Source organism: Cetorhinus maximus, chromosome 23 (assembly GCF_964194155.1).
Source record: "Cetorhinus maximus chromosome 23, sCetMax3.hap1.1, whole genome shotgun sequence".
Taxonomy (NCBI): domain Eukaryota; kingdom Metazoa; phylum Chordata; class Chondrichthyes; order Lamniformes; family Cetorhinidae; genus Cetorhinus; species Cetorhinus maximus.
In genome coordinates, this window is record NC_135901.1 from 16,993,044 (window position 1) to 17,008,917 (window position 15,874).

Genomic DNA, 15,874 nt, shown 5'->3' on the forward strand with positions numbered 1-15,874 from the left:
CTCTCTAACTCTCTCTCTCTCTCCCTCATTGTCTCTCCTCCTCCTGAAATCCTTTCCATTCCAGGAGAAAGGCGCTAAGAATCTGGGATAGAAGGGAGACAATGTCTCTGTTCACTTCCACCCGGCTCCCTGCGCCTTTCTCCAGCTGGTGTTCGCTGCCTCTCCAATCACAACCTGATTGTCTCCCACTTTTACTGCTGATAGGCCAAATGGCCAGCCTATCAGCCGCTAACGGGGTAGAAGACTGGCCTGTGATTGGAGGAGCAGCTCCTTACAGAAATCTTCAACACCACTTACCCACCTTACCTGCATTTTGAACAACAGCTCCGGGGGGCAGATAGAGAGGCTTCGGGAGCCACAATCCAGCCACGGGACCCGGATCGCACAAGCCTGTAATAAAGGAAAATAAGGAAATGGGCAGAGAAGTTAGACAAATATTTTGGCCTTAACGAGGTGTTTACTAAAACAGCAGAGGCATTGGTTTTAATTTTCCAAACTTCCCTAATTCTGGAAAGGTCTCTTCGGATTTGAAAATAGAGAATAAGACTTTTATATTAAGTAAAGGAGGGAAAGGGAAAGCAAGAATCTATCGGCCAGTGAGCTTAACATCTGTCCGAGCGAAAATGCAGGAATCTATTATAAAGAAGTCTATCATGGGTCACTTAGAAAATTCAAATGCAATTATGCATACCCATCATGGTTTTGTGAAAGGGAAATCATGTTTGGCTGACTTATTTGAGGCCTCTCGAGGAAGTAACAAGGAACATGAATAAAGGAGAACCTGTGGATGTGCTGTACTTGGGCTTCCAGAAGGCACTTGACAAAGTGGCACATCAAATGTTACTGCACAAAATAATGGTGTCGGCTGTAACATTTCAGCATGGGTAGAAGTTTGGTTAGCTAACAGGAAACATAAAGTAGGGATAAATTGGTTATTTTAGATTGGCAAGATGTGACAAGTGGAGTGCCACAGGGATCAATGCTGCAGCCTCAACTATTTACAATTTATATCAATGACTTGAATGAAAGGACTGAATGAATTTGCTAAATTTGCTGATGACACAAAGATAAATAGGAAATTAAGTGGTGAAGAGGGGATAAAGGTCAGAAAGAGATATAGATAGATTAAGTGAGTGGGCAAAAAATTGACAGATGGAGTATAATGTGGGAAAATATAAACTTGTCCACTTTGGCAGGAAGGATACAAAAGCAGCATATTATTGAAAGGGAGAGAGATTGCAGAATCCTGAGGTACAGAGGAATGTGGATCCCTTGGTGCATGAATCACAAAAAGTTAAAATACAGGAACAGCAAGTGATGAGGAAGGCAAAGGGAATCTTGTCATTTATTACAAAGGGGAATAGAATATAAAAGTAAGGATATTTTGCTACAGTTTAACGGGGCGTCGATGAGACCCCGTCTGAATTTCTGTGTACAGATTTGGTCTCATTTAAGAAAGGATATAAAAGCATTAGAAGCTCTTCAGAGAATGTTCATTCAAATTATACTGGGAGGTGTTGTCGGTTATCTTATGAGGAAAGTGTGGATAGGCTGGGCCTGTGTCCATTGGAGTTTAGAAGAATGAGAGCAGATTTTATTGAAACATATAAGATCCTGAGGGAAATTGACAGGGTGGATGCTGAAAGGATGTTTCCCCTTGTGAGAGAGACTAACGATAGGGAACACAGTTTAAAAATAAGAGGTCTCCCATTTCAGACGGAAATGAGGGGAGTTTATTTTTCTCTCAAAGGGTCGTGAAACTTTGGAACTCTCTTCCCCGGAGAGCGATGGATGAGGAGTCATTAATATTTCAAGGCAGAGGTATAGATTTTTCATTGACAAGGGAGTCAAAGGTTAGCGGAGAGTAGGCGGGAATGTGGAGTTAACGCCACAATCAGGTGAGCTATGTTCGTATTGAATGGTGGAGGAGGCTCGAGAGGCCGAATGGCCGACTCCTGCTACTGATCCGCATGTTCACATGTACATACGAATGGAAATGTCGTGCTTACTGTCACTGGTATTCAATTTAGGGTTCTATGGTCATTATACAGTTAGCATCACAAAGGTACTTTCGAAGGGTTTTTGCAATTCTTTGTTTTGGCGGGACGTGGAGAGGGGAGGGGGCATCAGTCAATTTGAACAAAGCCAATTTCCAAACTGCAATGATATAAGTGACGAGACAATTTCTCTATCACCAAGTGCTGTTGATTGAGAAATAAATGGTGGCCGAAATAATGGGAAAATCCTCTGCTCTTCCACTTTAATCCAATGAAACGTACGTCATTCAGATGACATCAAAATGTTCTCTTTTAGTAATAGGATAGAGGCAGAAAAAGAGGTGTGGGTTTCTAAAGAGGGAACCAACAGATGAGGATCACCAAATGATGGAAATAATAAATGATCAAATGTGGATGTAGGTTTTAGTTGGAATATATTTGGATATGTTTATAGTTATAGTCAAATTTTGAGTTATTTGGTTACTTAATGATCTCAAATCACAGAGTCTAACTTGTTCAATCGGCCATTCTTTCCCAGTGACACCGTCTTCGCCCACTCTCTACAAACTGTTCTCCTCCTGTCAGCAACGCAACACCGACGGCTCCGTCACCTACGGCTGTTTGGCGATGGACTACTCCCCAGAAATCACCAGCCTGACCTGGAAGAAAGATGGGCAGCCGCTCAGATCTGGATTTAAGACTTACCCGTCGGTGAGAAACCAGAAGGGAACCTACACCCTGACCAGCCAGTTAACCATCACCGAGTCAGAGGGGAAATGCAGCAATATCAACTGTGAGGTTCGATACAGCGGCTCAGACAAGAGCATTGAATGGGAATGTAAGTGTTGGGGAACCTGTGAGAAACAGAAAGGCTGTAATTGACCTGTATAGGGCCTTGGTTATAACGCATTTATAGTGCTCTGCACAGTTTTGATCCCTGGAAATTCCAGGTTAGTGTCCATTGACCGCACAGAGCCTGTTAAAATATAAGAACTCATTGTATCTGTTATCAATTTCTTCTGCAAGAAATGGCTAACCTGTGTTTTTTGAAGGTCCTATTGGCTTCCTTCCAACTGTTCTCCTCACCGTGAGTTCCCGGGAAGAAATCACAACCAACAAATTTGCCACCGCCGTCTGTTCAATCATCGATTTCCGACCAAATTCAATGACCGTGAAGTGGCTGAAGAATGGACAACCCATGGATTCAGGAATTGTCACCTCTCCCGCCTTTGAAGTGAACGGGAACTTCTCGGCGACCAGTCGGCTGAAAGTCTCCGCTGGGGAATGGTTCAGCGACGCGGTCTATACCTGTCAGGTCACTCACCAAGGGGTCACCCAAAGTCGAAACGCCACCAAGTGTGACGGTAAGAAATACAAACCGAGGAAGCAATAGATCATTCTGCTCTCCGATGTTAATCAATTCAGGAATTTATTGGAGTTAGTAGAAAGCACGGAACAACTTCTAATTTAGTGTCATGTAGTTATTGTTTAATTCCGATGTAAGAGCTGCATTCGGATTGTTCACCATTCAGGATTTTATCACGTCACGTCTCTACATTGACGTCACAGAGTGAGTGAGGTGGACTTGACATTAGCTTTACCCTGAGTCAGCTGATCATATTTGGAGAGGCAGAAGGTGTCTGGAACCCTTCACTGGTAACAGCTTCGGGAGAGAGTGTTGGAAAGTGCATCCACCCTATTTATAAAACGGCTTTCAGTACTGCATTCCAGGGCCCAGGAATGGTATATTTGTATTGGGACTGGGACACCGCAGATTCATGAGAATGTTACCGGGGCTGAAGGACTTAAATTATGAGAACGATTTACACAGACCAAGCTGGTTTTCCATTGTGTAAAGAAAATTAAAGACGATAGTTAGAGGTTGATATGTCCAAGGTGATTTATTTTCGTTAAGAGTGTGAAGACTGAATACTGCTGTCCTGATTCTGAATGTGAAACTTTGGTTGATTTTCATTTCTGTCTCACAGGTGATTCCCACTGCAACGATCCCACAATTACTCTACTGCCACCGCCAATAGAACAGGTCTTACTGGAGGCGACCGTGACCTTAACCTGCATCGTTTCTAATGCTCCTTATGGAGTCCTCGTGTCCTGGACACAAGAGAAGAAGCCTTTGAAATCAGAGATCGCCGTCCAACCGGGAGCGGATCCCGACAGCGTGGTCAGCAACGTAAACATCTCGACACAAGACTGGCTGAGTGGGGCTGAGTTCTATTGCGTGGTGAGCCATCAGGATCTGCCGACTCCTTTAAGAAGTTCCATCCACAAGGAAACAGGTGAGCTTTGAGATTGAAGCAATAAGTGGTTCAATGTGTCTATTTCCAGTGTAAGTGTAAGAATCAATATTTACTATTCAGTGTATTTATGGTCTACTCTGATTAGCAATTTCGCCAACTAAACGCTCTGGGCTTGTGGACTTTCAGGGGGAAATTGATAAGTAGATGAATGAACAATGAACTGAAGGCTGTGCCATTGGGTTTAGATGAAGCAAGATGGGAGGAGCCTGGTGCGAAGCTGAAACACCAACACAGACCAGTTGGGCCGAATGGCCTGTTTCTTTGCTGTAAACTTTGAGAACCTTTCTCGTCAACCCCATAAGTTCTCAGGGAAAAGGATTGTATCCACATCTGCCCCGAGCTGGAAAACCGGACAGATCCCAAAGATTTTTATTTATTAATTCATGGCTTGTGGGCGTCGCTGGCTGGGCCAGCGTTTAATGCCCACCCCTAATTGCCCTTGACGAGGTGGTGTTGAGCTGCCTTCTTGAACCGCTGCAGTCCATGTGATGTAGATACACCCACAGTGCTGTTAGGGAGGGAGTTCCAGGATTTTGATTCAGCTATAGTGAAGGATCGGTGATATATTTCCAAGAAGTGGATAATGAAAGCCCTTAATATTCATCACAAAACACGTTTCTCTCACATCTAGCCAGCGGTTTCATTGTCTACGAAATTATCCAGTTTATTGACATTTATTGTACATTTTCTGCAGGTACAAAACTGCGGGAACCGTCCGTGTCTGTCCTCCTGCCCTCGGCAGAAGATGTCTCCGCTCAGAGATTCGTCTCCCTCAGCTGCTTAGTGAGAGGTTTCTCCCCCCGAGAGATCTTCGTCAAGTGGACCGTCAATGACAAGCCGGTGAATCCCGGGAACTACAAGAACACCGGGGTGGTGGCGGAGAACGGCAATAGCTCCTTCTTCATGTACAGCCTGTTATCCATTGCAGCGGAGGAGTGGGCCAGCGGCGCTTCTTACTCCTGTGTGGTGGGACATGAAGCGATCCCCTTGAAGATCATCAACAGAACGGTTGATAAATCCAGTGGTAAACCGAGTTTTGTGAATATTTCCCTTGCACTGATGGACACCGTTAATTCATGTCAATGAGAATCTCTCGGTTACGTTTCAAACTTCAATAAAAAAAATAATAAAGTCCTTTTCTCCAATTGTGATTTAAATGCACAATCGCTTAATTAATGTTGTTTTCCACTTTTGCTAATGTTAGAGCTGTTTAGTTAAAATCGGATATTTCCAGGGCTCAGAACCAAGTCTTGTACACCCAGTGCTCCCAGCTCAGATACACCCTGGATTAGAGACAGAGTAAAGCTCATTCATCACGGGATTCTGCAAAATAACATCACCAACTCTCCTCCCACTGAGGGGAAATCTAACAATTTCCTATTTCCGGCAAACAAACTCAGCACATTTAGATCTCGGTGTTGCTGCTTCTCTTATTGTCCATTCCTTTAAAATGGATGCCAGCTTTAAGTTGCTGCATCGCACCCACTGGGAATTGAAGTGAGGGTCACACAGAAACATATCTCAACAATTCCCCAGCAGAGAGAGGGGAAAGGGAAATTGTTAACCCACTGTACACCCCCCCCCCCCCCCCCCCCACTTCCCCAACAGAGAGAGGGGGAAGGGAAATTATTAACCCACTGTACCCCCACTTCCCCAACAGAGAGAGGGGGAAGGGAAATTGTTAACCCACTGTACCCCCACTTCCCCAACAGAGAGAGGGGGAAGGGAAATTGTTAACCCACTGTACCCCCACTTCCCCAACAGAGAGAGGGGGAAGGGAAATTGTTAACCCACTGTACCTCCGCTTCCCCAACAGAGAGAGGGGGAAGGGAAATTGTTAACCCACTGTACCCCCACTTCCTCAACAGAGTGGGGGGGGAAGGGAAATTGTTAACCCACTGTATATCCACTTCCCCAACAGAGAGAGAGGGGGAAGGGAAATTGTTAACCCACTGTACCTCCATTTCCCCAACAGAGAGGGGTGGAAGGAAAATTGTTAACCCACTGTACCTCCACTTCCCCAACAGAGAGAGGGGGAAGGGAAATTGTTAACCCACTGTACCCCCACTTCCCCAACAGAGAGAGGGGGAAGGGAAATTGTTAACCCACTGTACCCCCACTTCCCCAACAGAGAGAGGGGGAAGGGAAATTGTTAACTCACTGTACCCCCACTTCCCCAACAGAGAGAGGGGGAAGGGAAATTGTTAACCCACTGTACCCCCACTTCCCCAACAGAGAGAGGGGGAAGGGAAATTGTTAACTCACTGTACCTCCACTTCGCCAACAGGGAGGGGGGGGGAATTGTTAACCCACTGTACCCCCACTTCCCCAACAGAGAGAGGGGAGAATTGTTAACCCACTGTACCCCCACTTCCCCAACAGAGAGAGGGGGAAGGGAAATTATTAACCCACTGTACCCCCACTTCCTCAACAGAGAGGGTGGGAAGGGAAATTGTTAACCCACTGTACCCCCACTTCCCCAACAGAGAGAGGGGGAAGGGAAATTGTTAACTCACTGTACCTCCACTTCCCCAACAGAGAGAGGGGGAAGGGAAATTGTAAACCCACTGTACCTCCACTTCCCCAACAGAGAGGGGTGGAAGGAAAATTGTTAACCCACTGTACCCCCACTTCCTCAACAGAGAGAGGGGGAAGGGAAACTGTTAACCCACTGTACCCCCACTTCCCCAACAGAGAAAACTGAAAGGAAAATTTTTAGCCAATTTTACCTCCACTTCCTAAACAGAAAGACGAGGAACGTCATTGGTTAACCCGGTGGGTCTCCACCTTCTTAGCAGAGAGAACCGAAAGAGAAATTGCTTACCCAACCAGACGGAGCAAAACTATTAACTCACTGGACTCTCAGTCCCCGAGCAGTGAATCTGGAAGGGATCGGGCCTCTACTGTAAGGACCCAGTTACCAACAGCAGAAGTCGGCTTCTAGCTTACTGACCACAGGTTTTAAAGTCCCATCATGCTTAAAATGTTGTAAAATATATATTTATGCAACATAATTTTAAGAAGTTTTCACACTCTTGTTCCAGTTAATCTTATGCTAAGATTGATTTCCCATCATCCGAATCTAAACTGGTTATTAAATCCTCCCTGGGTTGTTCACGGTTCTGCCCCTGAATTTTATGAGGCAGATGGTTGATTTTTTGCATTCGTTCACCTGATATCACCTTGCATATCACAGAAAACACGTTTATACAGAACATTGAAAATATTCACCAAAATTTTCACTATCAGGGTCAGACTCGATCGTTGGGACCTGGTGAAACTCGGAAAAATAGTAAAAATGCACACAAGGGACACAAATGGACGCACACAATCATACATACATACACACATAGGCACAGACACGCAGACACAGTCACACACAGTACAGGCAGACACGCACACACACACACATACATAGGCACACACACACACAAACACTGGCAGACACACAAACACACACATAGACAAATACACATATGCGCACACACAAACACATAGGCACAGACGCACAGGCAGACACACACACACGCACACACAATCACACACACAATCACACACAAACACAAATACACACACAAATGCAGACACAGGAACACACACATACACAATCACACACACACAAATACACACGCACACGCACACACACACACACACACACACACATATACACAATCATACACACACAAACAGATAAAACCAGACAAGCAGACTCATACAGGGACAGAAATATGCATCATCACACATTCACAATGACAGAAATACAGACAAAAAGACACACACTATCATACACATTAAAACAAGTGCATGGATATGTAAAACAAGTGCATGGATACACATGAACACATGCACACACATGAGCAGACAACACCCAGGCAGACAAACACATAGAAGAACAGACTAACACATTCACAGGCACACATGTAGACACAAACATGAAACACGCTTATACACACGAGAACACAAAAAACACACGTTAGTACGTATGAAAACATAAACACACATTGATACATAGTTCTAAATATCCATCAACACAGAAATGCACACATTAAAAACTCTCTCTCTCACACACACACACACGCTGTGACACAGACATTAATATGCTGACACATACGTGGAACACAAAAAGAAACACTAACACTCATATTAGCAGACAAGAACGCATAAACACACATTAACACAGATAGTAATAAATAAACATAGATATCAATACATAAACACACACAACGACACACTCATACATACACATTGGCAAAAAAACAAAATATACATGCAGACGCAGACGCAAAAATGCACAAGTCAGTACTCATTGGCAAATGAACACACCTCAATACTCATACACACATATGGACACACAAACAAAGAGTGATGCAAGGCACGATATACTCATGCACACATACATAAAAGCTAAAGCATGACACAAACGCCAGGCTATTGAAGAAGGTTTAATTCAAATGCACTTTTTTAACCGATGTATTCTCCGGCAATTGTCCCTATTACATAATGATCCGAAAAGCACACTGAAACAATGTTCTTACTGAGAATCTCATTTAAGTTAATGACGCACCAAACATTCCCATCACAAATAGACAAACAAGATGGGAACTCACATCCGAGATTTTAAAAAGCAACGTTCACAGTTTCCAAATAAGTTGCTCAGTGAATCTCTCTTGATATCCATCATAATATTCTCCGATAATAAATCGTACGAAATTGTTCGAAAATAAAATGATATTGAAGATAATTTTCTATATTTTCCGACTCGGACTATACGAGGAATGTAAAGGAAGAACAGCTGTGGAGATAGTTACAGAGATAGGTTGCTGAAATTCACGAGCTTAACAGTAGATATATATTGAACATTAAATTAGAGAATGCATTAATAATTTAGGAAAGAGTAAAGAGTATATTTTTAAAAGATATCTTAGATTAATAAACAACCTAATTATATTTCCTCGGTTATATCCTCGCAGATTCCACAGATCGCACCTGGATTGAAGACTCTGAGGATGATAACGGCAACATCTGGACAACCGCTTCCACATTCATCATCCTGTTCTTCCTGAGCATTTTCTACAGCACTGCCGTCACTCTGGTGAAGGTGAGAAGATTCAATCCACTCACACTTCAAACTGACAGAAGCGGTTTGAAAAATCTCTCAATGTTTCATTGATTAAAACACTCACATAAATGTCCCACATTCTAAACATCTGCTTCATTATTTTATCCTCTTTTGCAGATCAAGTGACCAGTTGAATTTTGGACACCGTAGATTTTCCTCAGCCGTTTACTGAGATCTCTGTATTAAGAATTTAAAATATGACCTCTCGGTGAATCTAAAAATGAAATACCTTCAGTTCATGTTTCCGAATTTGTAACTAAGACAGTCATGGACGGTATTTCCGCTTCTCTGTTTGAAATGTGCGAGATAATTATGGCTGTGTTGTAATTGTAGCTTATAATTCCCCAGTAGTTTGAATTTCATGTGTAAATAAGTAGCTTTCCTCATTCCTCATTCACAATTATTCCCTTCCCTTTATGTTGAGCTCCGGATTTCTCTTTCTGGTGTCTGTCACAGCTGTACATACAGTTGGCAGCTCAGAGCGAATGTGTTCTGTTCTCAGTGTGACTCAGTCATCATATTCAGTCCAGTTGACTTTAAAATAAACTTTTCTGTAAAATGTTCTCCGAAATTGTTAATAAATCATGAATGTGAAACGAACTGACTTTGCTGAACTCCTTTCCCCCAGGCCCATCGACACGGCTCCATTTCCCCTATTACACTGTTTCCTCCCCTTTCCCAGATTTTTTTTCACCATTCCTGTTTGGGATGTGAATCAAAAACAGAAAATGCTGGAAAATCTCAGCAGGCCCAACAGCATCTGTGGAGAATAAAAAGAGTTAACGTTTCGAGTCCTCATGACTCTTCTTCAGAGCCCAAGGTCCTTCAGTGAAAGAGTCACTGCGCCATCCAGCGGCCCATCGGTGTTAATACACCTTTACCTCTACTTTTTTATGGCAAACTTCAGAGCCAGGATGATTGCACAGCGAGGGGAACCTCGGTGATTTCACTCATACTCAGGCCTGTCACAGTCACATGTCAGGTAATTGTAAACAGCAGGGGTCTGCTTCATCAGAGGCCCATACAGGACAGTATATGGAGGACGAAAGTTTCCTTTACACTGTCCCATCTAACACTCCCAGGGTCGGTGCAGCAGGGGTTAAATAGGGAATAAAAGTTTTTTTTTATCTCTTTACCCTTTCATGAGGTGTGGGTGTCGCTGGAAAGGCCGACCAGAACAGCCCGGCTTCCAAGGCCATTTCAGAGGGCAGCTAAGTGTCAGTCAGGTTGCTGTCGACCTGGACTCACATGTCGACCAGGCTGGGTAAGGATGGCAGATTCCCTTCACTAAAGGACATTAGTGCAGCAGATGGGTTTTTACGACAATCGGTGATAGTTGTCATGGTCACCATTACTGAGGCTAGTTTTCAATCCCAGGTTTTAATAATTGAATTCACATTCCAGCAGCTGCCATGTTGGGATTTGAACCCATGCGCCCAGAGCATTCGCCTGGACTCTCTCCACCTTGTCCAATTAAACACTCACAAGGCAGAGACGTCACAATCCACCTTCTCAATGCAATTAGGGATGTGCAATAAATGCTGGCCCAGACAGCCACGCCCACATCGCATAAATGAATGACAAAAAATACACAAATACCGCAGACTGAACCGTTGACACAAACCATGGGAGATTCCTAGAGACTAGGGCAGATCTGACACAAACACATTATCGAGCAGTAATCCCGCAAATTATTACCACAGTTTGGGGCTTATTAGGAACACCAGGGAGCACAAATCGTGGAAATTCCCAGGCCCTGCGGCCTGCCAGGCACAACAAACAACTCAATTCACGGAACATCACCCCAGGGATCCTCTCTCCCTGCTCCATTCTCTCTCATGCCTTTCTTCTGAACTCACTGAACATCACCCTAGGGATACTCTCTCCCTTCTCCATTCACTCTGAAACCATCCTCCTGAACTCACTGAAGATCACCCCAGGGATCCTCTCTCCCTACTCCATTCCCTCTGATACCATCCTCCTGAACTGACTGAACATCACTCCAGGGATCCTCTTTCTCTGCTCCATTTCCAGGCCTGCTGTTATCCAGTAACCTCCCACACAAATAGTTTTCCAATATTTATTTTTGTAAATGGGATAAATTAGATCAAACATGTGCATAACATCCAGCCCATTAGAAATATTGGGTTCAAAATAACAAATAGAAATTGATTCTATGATTGCACATATAGAACTGGAACACACCATCGCACCGAGTGAATCCACTGTCAGTTTACATGTTGCTCAGTGAAAATTTCAATCATCCTTGACTTTTTGGCATTTGGGCACTAAGCCAGGAAGCAGTCTGGACTCAAAGAACATGTGAACATATGAACTCGGAGCAGGAGTAGGCCACTCGGCCCTTCAAGCCTTCTCCGCCATTCAATAAGATCACGGCTGATCTGATTGAAACCTGCTGCTTACCCCGATCACCTTTCACCCCCTTGTTGATCAAGAATCAATCTAGCTCTGCCTTAAAAATATTCAAAGACTCTGCTTCCACTGCCTTTTGAAGGAGAGAGTTACAAGTACTCACGACCCTCTGAGAAAAAACTTCTCTCATCTCTGTCTTAAATGAGCGATCCCTTATTTTTAAACAGTGACCCCTAGTACTAAATTCTCCCACAAGACGAAAGATCCTCACCACATCCACCCTGTCAAGACCCCTCAGGATCTGAAAGATTTCGATCAAGTCGCCTCTTAGCCTTCTAAACTCCATGGGATGCAGGCCTAGCCTGCCACCTTTCCTCATAAGACAAGCCGCCCATTCTTGGTAGTAGTTCAATAAGCCTTCTCTGAACTGCTTCTAACGCATTTACATTTTCCTTAAACAAGGAGGCCAATACTCTACACTGTACTCCTGATATCACTGTCCTGTACAACTGAAGTATAACCTTCTTACTTCAATTCCCCATCACAGCAAATGATAACATTCTATTAGCTTTCCTAATTACTTGTTGTACCTAAATGGTTCAGCATTTTTTCAATTTCTGTCAGACCTTCTTAATAGCTTTGCACATCTGGAAAGTATTCTCCCATGTTCTATCCTTGTTACCCTGACGTGTCTAAATCTCTTCACAGCCGAGATATTCCTCCCCATAGTTTACATTTCCACTGCTTCCATCAGCTAAACTTTATCCACAGGCACCAGCAGGGATCGAACTCACAGCATCTGGTTTGATAAGTCCACTATTTTAACCACGGGTTACGCCAACAGCGCCAGAAAGGTTAAGATCCTCTTCCAACTTTTAAACCTACTGTTATTCTCTGTGCGATTTACCATGACGATGTACAACGAAAGTGAGTAAAGTTTATGATAGTAAAAATGCATTCATCCCCCTCGGGGAACTGAATCACATTGACACACGCAGAGGAACACACACAGACATAGACACCGATAGTGACAGCGGCCTAAGGAGAGACAAACATCCAGAAAGCGAGGATGTCACCAAATTGGCTCCGTTTTTGTTCCATTTCCAACTGCAAATTTGGTGAATGCCAACAGATGAACGGAAATGAAAAATACAGGGAAGTGTTTGAAAGGTTTTTTAGTCCATTTAATAGATAAGCAATTCTGTAACTCATTCTTAAAACAGGAACAGTGAGAAATGTAACCTACTAAATGTAGATTGCAGGTTCAAAATGTCGGATTTTCACCTGTATCAGGAAACTCTAAAGGGTTTCAAACCCATTACATAAGCATGTCAGTTCCGTACATCGTCGCCATGTACCTTTTAATGTTCTGTACATAAAACGACAGAGGGGTTACAGAAGGGAACGAAGAAATGCAGCCCCATCTATTCCTGGCTGTCCTGCAATTTCTGCTACCTCTCCTCGATCTTTCCGCCAGAATGGAGCACTGCACACCGAACACACACAGTGGGGACATGATTGAGGTGCATAAAATTATGAGGGGCATAATAGGGCACACGGGAACGAACTTTTCCCCTTGGTGGACGGATTTTAAGGTAAAAGGTAGGAAGTTTAGCGAGGATGCGAGGGAGCATTTTCTCACCCAGGGCGTGGTGGGAATCTGGAACTCACTGTCTGAAAGGGTGGTAGAGGCAGAAACCCTCATAACATTTAAGAAGTATTTGGATTGGAATAGTTAGGTATTTGTTTGACCGGCGCAGACTCGATGGGCCGAAGGGCCTTTTTCTGTGCTGCAGCCCTCTCCAACTCAATGACTGAAGGGTATGGTAAAATTGATTGAAAATACGGACAGTCTGAAACTCTGGCAGCGATAGGATTTCAACCCACTCCTCCATACAGACTGAAACTTAAATGCAGCGCCTTAGACCGCTCGGCCACTGCGACGTTTAAAATGTCATTGCCTTGACTGGAAATTTCAATCGCCGTCCACTTTGTAACGCTCAATAACTGAACGGCCTCCAATGTAAAAACATACAGAAAGAAACAATCTCCTCTTGCGTCTTCCCAACCTGCTTTTTCTCCCTGAACCTTTTTAACGTGAAGCTACACAACTAATATGAATGAAGTTTGGGATGGTAAAATGCGTCCATCGCCTCGTGGAACTGAACCGAATTGATACATTTCTGATCCGAACCACTCGCTGTGCAACACAGGAGCCCCTTTAAAATTGTAACCTTTATTTTCTGTTTCTTCTCCTCTCCGACCAAAATGAATCACTTCACACTTCCTCCCATTAAATTTCAGCTGCCACTTGTCCGTCCAAATGGATTTGTTGAAGAGCCCGAAAGGAGAAGCGACTCAAACTGGGAATGAAAGAATGAGAATGAAGGAAGAGAAGTGACGGGTTTTGTCGATCCCGGGGGAAAGAGACTCCGGGATCAGTTAATTGTGACAGTTCACACAGCAACAAGAAAACAACATTCCCTGATGAGGGCCAAACCCAGGCGGCAAGAGAGAGAGCGCCGAATAACAGCGTTTAGTTAAAACACAGAAGACTTGTTCAGCCAATAACAGCATCGAGTGTGTTCGACATGAACATGACGTGAACAGTGAGGGGAAATTGTGCCACAAGCTGCGGATGGACAACTTTCAATTTCCAAACCCACCAACAGAATCAATGCGGCTCCTCTGAAACTTTCAAGGCAAATATTGATCCTTTATAAGGTGCCGTTCCCAGAACTATCCACAGTCTTCCAGGTGTGATCTAACCAGGGCTTTGTGTAGCTGCAGCAAACCTTTCCATCTTTTCTAAAACAGTCTCTGTAACAGTTTGTACAGCAAGAGGAATTAGATTGTATAGAGCGACTGAGGAAAACGAGGACATGCTTGATCTGAATCAATCTCTTTGGAAAGTTCGGTATGAAATCAGCTGCATAAATACATTTTTGGTTCAAAAATTATATCGGAATCTAAAGTCCAACCCTTGATGTCTTTGGGTCTGGGAAACTTTGTTAATGATCACACACTGCGCATGGACACTGCACAAACTCCTGCACCTCTTTCAATATTGTTTCTCTTCACTCAGAGTTTTCAAAAGGGAACTGAAAGGGGAGAAAAATCAGGGTTATGGAAGAAGAGAAGGAAATTAGGGCGAATTGGAAAGCTCTTTGTGAAAAACTGACATAGACACGATGGGCCGAATTGTCTCCTAATGCGCTGTGTCATTTGAAGATGACATTGCTAAATCAGTCTGATTCCAGAATTACTGATTGTAGCAGCTGAATTCCATTTCTTCAAAACAAAGACCCAAAGTGCTGCTGCATGACCGCGCAGGTTAATATTGCGGACAGGTCCATTGGGTTTCGGCAGCGCAGTGATTCTGTACCGTGGTGCTTATCACGTTCGCCAAACACACAAAAAGACCCCGGTTTGAAATTGGACAGAAACATTATCAAAACCTGTACATGTAAATGTGAAGAGAAGTTCGATAATTCACTTGTGTTGTTAAATATTAAATACAGTATCGTACGGCCACGTGGCAATTGCTCTTCCAGATGCGCTGAAAAACATCCCACAAACGAAAAAGAAGCACATTTCATCACACACGAAACAGTAAAGTTTATGAACCATTTTCAACTGTCACTCGGTAGACCTATTAGCAGTTTGTTTACTTACTCCCCGTCTCAAAGATGGCTAATAGCAATGAGTGCTCCTAAAGACTAGCAAGACAAGCGATACTATAATTGAAACCGAGGAAATGGCAGATATGCCACAGGATCACTTTGTATCGGGCTTCAGAATAGAGGAAGAGGAAAAACTACCAGGGAACCGAGGAAGCCACGACTCGGTGCAGGTCTGGTGACATCCCTCCTTTCATATTCAGTACGGAAAAAAGAGACATGAACGGGATGTAGGCGCCAGAATGTAAAAGATGCCATGAGCCTATTTGAAAGAAGTGCAGTGGATTTCTCCCCGCTTCCTGGTCAATGTTTATCCCTCAATCAACGTCACAAAGACACATTCTCTGCTCATTATGACGTTAATGTTTGTGGGAGTTTGCTGAGCGG

At 43.7% G+C, this 15,874-nt stretch overlaps 2 protein-coding genes and 1 gene segment (V, D, J or C); all 3 read left to right on the plus strand.

Moving 5' to 3' along the window:
• LOC144696999 (uncharacterized) overlaps positions 1–15,874 on the plus strand; it is a 608,705-nt gene that overhangs the window by 244,475 nt on the left and 348,356 nt on the right. The gene's annotated exons all lie outside the window — the stretch shown is intronic.
• The window catches only part of LOC144697121 (uncharacterized), a 392,678-nt gene that overhangs the window by 198,921 nt on the left and 177,883 nt on the right, over positions 1–15,874 (plus strand). The window lies entirely within an intron of this gene.
• Positions 1,902–10,027, plus strand: LOC144696960 (Ig heavy chain C region, membrane-bound form-like). The segment is given in 6 exon segments: positions 1,902–2,835; positions 3,050–3,361; positions 3,986–4,294; positions 5,010–5,339; positions 9,286–9,413; positions 9,552–10,027. Coding segments are annotated over 6 exon segments (1,299 nt in total).